The sequence below is a fragment of the Ciona robusta genome, chromosome 12, assembly GCF_009617815.1.
Source record: "Ciona robusta chromosome 12, ASM961781v2".
Classification (NCBI taxonomy): Eukaryota; Metazoa; Chordata; class Ascidiacea; order Phlebobranchia; family Cionidae; genus Ciona; species Ciona robusta.
In genome coordinates, this window is record NC_143246.1 from 823,405 (window position 1) to 832,291 (window position 8,887).

The 8,887-nt window shown below is 36.0% G+C and overlaps 2 protein-coding genes across 2 annotated transcripts; both read left to right on the forward strand.

Moving 5' to 3' along the window:
* The first annotated feature begins 838 nt into the window (after positions 1-838).
* On the forward strand, positions 839-6,471 carry LOC149726103 (uncharacterized). The gene is made up of 6 exons (XM_089889560.1): positions 839-977; positions 1,755-1,803; positions 2,201-2,269; positions 3,509-3,687; positions 4,184-4,288; positions 5,747-6,471. Exons 1-6 carry the CDS (start codon positions 897-899, stop codon positions 5,870-5,872), a joined length of 609 nt encoding a protein of 202 aa, XP_089745686.1. The 5' UTR covers positions 839-896; the 3' UTR covers positions 5,873-6,471.
* Positions 6,472-6,725: 254 nt separating this feature from the next.
* Positions 6,726-8,871, forward strand: LOC149726104 (ryncolin-4-like). The gene is made up of 3 exons (XM_089889566.1): positions 6,726-7,722; positions 7,851-7,918; positions 7,976-8,871. Exons 1-3 carry the CDS (start codon positions 7,563-7,565, stop codon positions 8,054-8,056), a joined length of 309 nt encoding a protein of 102 aa, XP_089745692.1. The 5' UTR covers positions 6,726-7,562; the 3' UTR covers positions 8,057-8,871.
* Positions 8,872-8,887: the final 16 nt, after the last annotated feature.

Here is an 8,887-nt window from a genome sequence, read left to right on the forward strand (position 1 = left end):
AATATGTATAGTAGTATGAGGTAAGATGGGACACCTTGTTTTAAACAATTAATAACACGGACTGTGTTAGTGAATTATGTAAACAATTAACAACGGTCTATGGGAGTTGTGAGGATACGGGTTTATAATTCTTGGAATTTTCTTGGTTTAATTTCAAATGGGTTGATAAAATATAACGAAAAAGTGTCCCATCTTTCCCCAACCCAAACCCATTTCATATTAAAAATTAGGATTAGGATATGCCTATAAACTATTTTAAGTTGTTAGTTGCTTTGTTTTAGTATGTTAAGTTGTGTTATAGCTCGCCCTGCTGGTTGTTGATTATTTCGCCCTCGTTAAAAAGCCAACGCATAAAATCACATAAATCCGTGTAGTTGGGAAGTTTTATTATAAGCTGTTTATTTCATAATTTAAATAATCTAAGATTCCAACATCTTATTTGAGAAAGCAACTTCTATACCAGTGAAGAATCCTCCCTAAATGTGACTATTATGCAACAGGTTCGTATAGTTAGGGGGAGGATTCTTCACGAGCACAAAACATTCAATTTTCATTTGTTTATGTCTGTATATTTAGTTTGTTGCGCAACGTTTAATTGATATATAGCTCTTTAGTGTAAAAAAGTGGATTTTAATTTGAAAAGCTAATAATTTCTTATGTGAACTTTTATCATCTAATCTGTGTTCAAAACAGCAACGCTTTTTAACTGATACTCTTCTCTCTTATTCATAGAATAATAAAAACTTTCGTTTTGCTGTCCGTTCCCTTTTCTTTTTAGGCTTTTTTTTTCGAATAATTTCCTAAAAAATGCTATATTATTATGCTATACCATATTACTTTGTACGTAACAATTAAAAGTTATGTATCCACTTTACAGGCTTAGGGTTATTTAAATTATGAATATACCCTATGGGGGTCAAGTACAATATATTTGCTTTATATGGATTTGGTTTGTGGAATTAACCAAACAAGTACAAGTAAGTATACTGCATTTCTCCAGCCCAGTGGTTACTTATGGGTTGTCTAAATTGTCAAACATTATGTATATTAAGAATTTACATTGATGGTAACTCGTTAACGTGCACAAGGTGTATGAAACAGAACATGTGTTGTATTGACTGCCAATGCCCGCCATAAGAGGATAAAACAAGTTTCATTTATTCGTTTTATTTTTGTATATTATATATAATTGTAACTTACCTTGAAGATTAAACATTATAGAGGTTATTGGCGAATGTAACTCACATGGTCGGGCAACAACAGTCGTTATAACACAGGTGTTCTGTTTCATACACCTCGTGCCCTCTTACAAGTAACCACCTATGTAACTTTGTTGGTTGCTATCAAGAGATTTTATTCACAAATTAAACAATTCATAAGGGACAACTGAGTTGGAGCAATTGTTGTTATTTGTCATGTACAAATTTACATACGCTTATAAAGGTGATTGTATACCTGTTTTAAACAGGACTGTATGCAATACAAAGTTTAGTATATCTATATTGATATATAGTGCCTTATATAATGGGTATGAAGTCCGTGTTTATTTAACTTTTTTTAGGGAATTTATGTTCCATTGACCTGTCAGTTGATTATAAATGAAAGGAAGTGACTTCATTAATTATCTTATCTGTTGGTTTGACGCTTATTTCCAGTAAAATCTACTGCTAGCACATAGTGTAGTAGTTCGAGTAAACTTGCGAATAAAAGTCGGTTTTTGAATTGTAATTGAAATGCTTTGTGATGCTTTGCAGTGTGATGTCATATGTGATACAGGGTATGGACCAATACGTTATTGTTATGGTAAGTTACCAACAAGTGTATAATAATAATATTTCTTACAAATAAAGTTTTAATCATAACAGTGTGGGCACCTGTGAGTTCATGACCTTTCTAAATACACAACAAAAATCCAACAGTTTTTAGAACATTTTTTGTTATCGATTGTATTTAAAAATTGTCTGAAACGTTTTGTCAAACATTTTGTTTTTTTCTGTTATTGATTTGTTTATGTTATGGGCTTATAATTTTGACTGAAAATAAACTGACAATATGAATATAATATATATATATATATATTATATTTAAATGCCAAAACTGTCCAACAAGTTTTGTTAACTAGTGAAAGTTTTTCTACACACAGTTTAGGAAGAATGACCTGCATAGTTTGTGTTTAAGATAAAACTTTGTTTATGTTTAGGTTTAACGGCGTATTGTTGCGGTCCGCATAGCGATCAGTGTTGTTGGCAAAAAATCTACAAGTTATGGTGTAAGTAACCTAAAAGTAATTTGTTAAGTAATAATTTATAAAAAAAGAGTAATTTGTAAAAAAGTAATCTGTAAAAAATAACCTAAAAGTAATTTGTTTTTCTTTGTTATGTTGTTCTGTGTATACAACATTGTTGATAATATATTATATAATTATCATTGGGTAAGATGGATGACGTTAGTACCTAAACGCCTTATTTTCTGATTGTTTATTTGACAATTAACAACACTCTAAAAAGTCGTGACTCGTAAGATGTGGTTATCTAATTCTGTGAATCAAATACAGTAATGAAAATCACGTTAATTGAAAAAGTTTAGAAATTTGCAACAAATTGACAATCGTGATAAACACGCTTATGTAAACAGTGAAAAACTACTTTGTAAACGTTTCAAATAAAAGCATGGCTTCTAAACCCACAATATAAAATAACTGTATTTTCAACTCATATTTTTCATACTGAAGTTACACCACCAAGAATAAATATGTGTCATTCAACATTAAGTGCTAAGCTGACAAAATTTACAATATTGTTTTAGGGAGTAAAGTGTGTTTAATGTATCGGCAGGTTTATTACATGGTTGACGAGCTGTGTGGCCGCAACTGTTTTCACCGCATTAACCACACTACACAATGTTTGTATGGCTTGGTGTTTGGGTTAGCATAATATGGTAGCTTAGAGTAAGATGGTTCATGTTTTTATCCTCTTTTATCTACATGTTTTGTAGAAATTGTAATAAACAAAGAATGTTTACGGAGTGTGTAACGCATATCCTCATGACTCTAAAATAGCCTTGTTGGTTGTTAAAAACACAATTGATAAATATGGAATCTCATTGTAAGGTGCTTACTGTATCTTTTTCAACAGGATTACATAGTAGGTAGTACCAAAGTAAATAAAACTATTAAGTTTAAAGAAAATGAAACTAAATAACCACACCTGCTACAAGAAACCACTAATGGTCACCATTTACTTATATTAGCTGCATGTGTGTGTATCATAAAAGCGTCCCGGTAAATTTTGGCAAAATAAATTTGCGAAACAGTTTTTTTAAGCTTATACTATCCCTGGCAGCCAGAGTTTATATATCTTTTGTAACATTACTCTTTTGCATATTACATTCGTTAGATTTTTTTTGATTTATTTTAAAAGAGGAGGGGTCATGGCTCCCCTTTACTGTACAGGGCCTCACCCATGTTGATAAGAATAATATACAAATCCTCACTTTATTTATAATACAGGGTTCTGGGTTGTGGCATTCGTTGTGTTGTCTGGTTTGTTTGCTTGTTGCGGATATTATTGCACAAACAACAGGAACCCTGGTTATGATTCCGACGAATCGGGTTTCAATTTGTTCCGTCGGTTCAGACGTTCGTCCTCCGTTCCGTACAACAGACACGATGAGCACGATGAATGGAAGGTGGCCACTTATTTACTGAGCAGTTTCACAGATTTTTATACGTTTTTAGAGTAATGGTGCAAATCTGGCCTAAATTCCATGCCATTAAAATTAAGATTTCACATAAAATAGAAATACACTGTTGTTGCATTAAGCAGCACAAGGTGTATGAAATTGAACATTCATGTTGCATGCCTGTCGTTGCCATGTGAGGATATATAGGAAAGACGCTTGCCATTTTAATAAGAACAATTTATGGATAATTTATAAAATCCCTTTTAAAATAAAAATTTTTATTCTGTTTTTCTATATAGCAGATTCTTAAACACCGTCGAGCCACGGAAACCTAATTTATTACCATTAACTTTTGATAAGTTCCTGTAAAATTATTGAGCCCGTAATTGCAAACATGCTGTTGCTATAAAAGTATAAAAACTATGACCTCAAATTAGGGTGCACGTAAGTTACACAGATAACTGTTTTATTAAGTGGATTTTTTTAACCATGTACATTGCAGCCGTACCAACAGAGAGTATCTTTACCTCCCTACACTCCCTCACCAAACATGGAGACAGCTAGCTCTTCCGTTGACCCGAACCCACCACAAAATCTTCCGTATTTGGTAAGTAGAATGTAACTTACTTTATCCTCGCGTGGCCAAGTTACCATGTATGTAACTGGTTTAGCCTCACATGGTGAGCAACAACAGTCGATATAACACGGGTGTTCTGTTCCATACACCTCGTGCCAGCTTACGAGTTACCATGTATGTAACTTTGTGGGTAATTATTTTTGGGGGATGTTTTTCTTTATTTGCATGGCTGATAATTTGGACAACCCATTAGTTACCACTGGGTTGGAGCAATTGCCGCTAAGTGTCTTGCCCAAGCACACATACGCCACAATTTTAGCAGCAATGAGCCTTGAACCTATTACCTCTGGGTTACAGGCAGGCGCGCTAACCACTTTGACACGGCGCTGGACCTAAATATTACGTGCACATTCAATTAACTCCTAAGCTATATTTCACCAGTCATGAAACAAGTATTGTTACACTTAAACACAGCACTTACACTTGTTTTTCTATTTGGCAAGATATCATCTTTCTTATAGTAGGATGGGGTAAGATGAGACATGTTTTTATTCTATTTTTCCATCCAATTTTATAGTAAACAAATAGTATTTACAGCAATATATAACCGTAGATCTGCAACTATAAAAAAGCATTGTTAATTATTGAAAACATGATCGGGTAATATGGGACTTAGATGCTAACGGTATCCCATCTTACCCCACAATACTTTACATTCATGGTAAAAATGTAGATAGCTCATGTACTGAACACGTGGTACATATAAGTCGAATAGACTTTTAAATTCGAAATATACTAAATTAAATATATGGACTGTTACCGAAACAGTTTATATGATTTTATTACAAAAACATTAGTAGTTTTACTTTTATAATCCTTCAAGCGTATTTTCCAAATTAACTTGTATTCCACTTAAAGGGCCTAAACACACCCCACGTCACTTTTATTTTATGGTAAATTCATAAAGCGACCGTTTTATTGATTCCAAAAATACTTTGCTTATTAAAATCAGTCCAGTATAGGCAGAGATATTCGTCCTCAAACAGTAATCTCTAGCGCTATCCTTTTTTTACTACGAGCTCCGTGATTGTGACGTAGGAACGTACTAGTCACGTGACTGATTCATTCGTTAAAGCGAAACCTGCGTTTTTTTTGTGCTTTTTTGCGTTTTTTTTGTTCTCTCGTTTTTCGCTGAAAACACTGCCTCTCGCCTTTCTGAATGAGAGCGGCCACGCTTCAACAATTTTGTGACGTGTTTGTCACGTGGGTAGTACACTTCTCAATTTTTTTCGCCACGCAACTTTCAAATCAGTTTTTTGAATTTCACGGTGTTTGAGCTGGAATATCTTTGGTTATACAGAACCGATTAAAACAAGTAAGGTGTCGTTGGAATTAGAAAAACACACTCTATCGATTAAAGCGAAGTACATTTGGGGTGTGTTTAGGCCCTTTAAACAACACACTTTACGTTGCTTCACATTTTCGCAGGAGCCCCCACCCCCATACAGTGTGAGCGTCACCAGACCTCAACCCGCAGCTCGTGAAACCGACACCTTACTACCCTCCGCCCCTGCTGAAGCTGCTGCGTCATCACGTATCGTTGCGTCACAATGACGTCACGGCGAAAGCTGCGTCACGATGATGTCATCGCGTAACGTTACTTTACGATGACGTCATCACGCAACGTTACTTTACGATGACGTCATCATGTTACATTAATTTACGATTACGTCACGATGACGTAGCACGTTTTCGTTTACGACCGTATTTAGAAATTTAGATTCTCTTTGCAAAAGTGAACGGGGGTTTCCCTCTTACGAGAATCGGATGACCCACAGCAAAGGGTGGGATATATAATAGAACGTATTTTCTGCAAGAAAAAATATATGTTTGCTATATATGGTGGTGCGTGTAGAATAAGCTTCCATGCAAGCTATTTCAAAGGTAAATTTAAGGCGAATTTTATGCGTTAATCATTGAAATTCACAAATCTTTGGCCATAGGGGTTGGAGGTTCCAGGGTTTTGGGTTAAAATTTCTAAGTTCCTCAACAGCGAAAACGTTCTATGATATATTACCTACCATGGCAAATATTCTTCAAATATATTGTTTCTATGTTTTTGTTTCTGATGTGCAATAACACATGATTGTATGAGATTATGTTTGAGCGGCCGACCCGTGAAACTGCATTCGTATTAAAAGGAATTCTTCTTATATCGTAGCTAACTTTGTTTTAGACTAACGGGTATGGCGGACTAAATTGTCAGCCATACATTAAAAAATCTAAAGAACTAATGAATAAATGTCTTCCTTTATTCGCGCGTTGCGTCAAAAAGACGGTCGTTATAACTTATAACACAAGTATTTTGTTTCAACTCGTACCTGCTTACGAGTTACCAAGTATATGTGCGCAGGAGCTATGCAAGGAAGGAATGCAAAAGTACTTGAACCTTTTCGCCTCAGTAGATTAGCGGTGCAGTACCACTCACGACCAACTGCTGTTTTGCACAAAGTTTTTACTAAATAAGGAGACGCAAACATCAACGCTTGAAAAATGAAGCTCCACAAGAATTCCAAGTTGCGTATAAATAACTTTAGCAGTGTCGCTCGTCTCGCATATTGCGCATTGTTGGCAGAAATGCTCAGGAAAGTAAAATATATTTTAATCTAAAGTATGTTACAGAGTATCAATAATAAACAACTGTTTGGTTAATATATTATACTGACAGACCAGTAGAAATTAAGGGATGGAAACTAACGAAGTATAAAAACTGACCATAATAGCAATTTTTCTATTGGCGGCCTTTTTTGCTTTAGTAGTCGTCGTTGAGATTCAAGGCCAGGGTTCTCGTCACCTGACTCTATCATGCGGAAAGACGACATAGCACAGAAAGGAGAACCAGGGTTTCCCGGTAAGCGGGGACCGTCGGGTGAAAGAGGGTTGAATGAATGAATGGAACTTACTTTATCCTCGCGTGGCCGGAAAACGACAGTCGTTATAACACGGGTGTGCACCTCGCGCCAGCTTACGAGTTACCAAGTATATGTTACTTTGTGGGTGATTATTTTTTTGGATTTTTTTTTTCATTTTTATGTATGACTGATAATTTGGACAACCCATTAGTGACCACTGGGTTGGAGCAATTGCCGTTAAGTGTCTTGCTCATGGACACATACGCCCACAATGGTAGCAGCGACGAGCCTTGAACCCATTACCTCTGGGTTAGAGGCAGGTGCGCTAACCACTACGCCACGGCGCCGGACAAGGGTTGCAAGGTCCTAAGGGTGGACGAGGATCGCCTGGAATGGTTGGCGAACAAGGGTTGCAAGGAGTAGTTGGTGAAAGGGGGTTGCAAGGTCCTGTGGGACCAAAAGGTGATGTAGGTCAATGTGATCCGACTTGTAGAACGAAATACAATGAACTGAATGAGAGGGTGCAAAGGTTGGAACGATATGTTGAAGAATGTAAGTTCGGTGGTCTAGTGCTTTTATTCGAGTTTTATAAGTGACTGTGTTGTTTTAAATCAGCTTCGGTCTCAAGTTGCAAGGTAGCACTGACTTTGGGTTTGTTAAAAATGGGGTATATTCCATAGTCAACCCGAGGAACGGTCAACGTATGGAGGTTTACTGCGACCAAACAACAGATAACGGAGGTTGGTTGGTAAGTTTGAAACATCTTAATATTAACCGCTGTCAATACCACGTTTAACTTGAATAGGTTTTTCAACGAAGAACTGACGGGTCTGAAAACTTCTATCGAACTTGGGCAGAATATATCAAGAAAAATTCGAAAATCTAAGCAACGAATTTTGGCTTGGTTTGTATCAAAATATACTGTGTTTCAATTTCTGTTTTAGGTATTAAAAAAAACATACATAAAATAGAAACAGTACATTTTGAACAGGTAAAAAATGCGAAATAGTAAGGTGCTGTTTTTTAATGCTTGCCAAATCATAGTAAAGCCGATGAAATTTTGTAGTTTCCGAGTGGGAACGAATAAACTAGTTTCATTATTTGGCAATATGTGTTCCATCTTCCCCCACTGTATTATATACAGGCAGCGAAATATAGTAGGGTGGGGGGAAATGGGACACCTTTAATACATAATATCCAAATAGCCTGATCGTGTTTTAAAGAATTAACAACGGTCTGTGGAAGTCGTGAGGATACGGTTTTATAATTCATTGAACGTTCTTCGTTTACTACCAAATGGAAAGAGAAAACTAAACGAAAAGATAATAATACTGTATAATATATATTAATAAAAAATAATAAAAATACCCTTATTTATCCTTTAATTACAGTAGCAAAGATTTCGATTTTTTTTAAACAAATGCCGGCGCCGTGGCGTAGTGGTTAGCGCGCCTGCCTGTAACCATTAGGTAATGGGTTCAAGGCTCGTCGCTGCTATCATTGTGGGCGTATGTGTCCTTGGGCAAGACACCTAACGGCAATTGCTCCAACCCAGTGGCCACTAATGGGTTGTCCAAATTATCAGCCATACATAAAAAATGAAAAAATCCAACAAAAAAATAATCACCCACAAAGTAACATACATGGTAACTCGTAAGCTGGCACGAGGTGTTAAACCCGTGTGATAACGACTGTCGTTTTCCGGCCACGCGAGGAT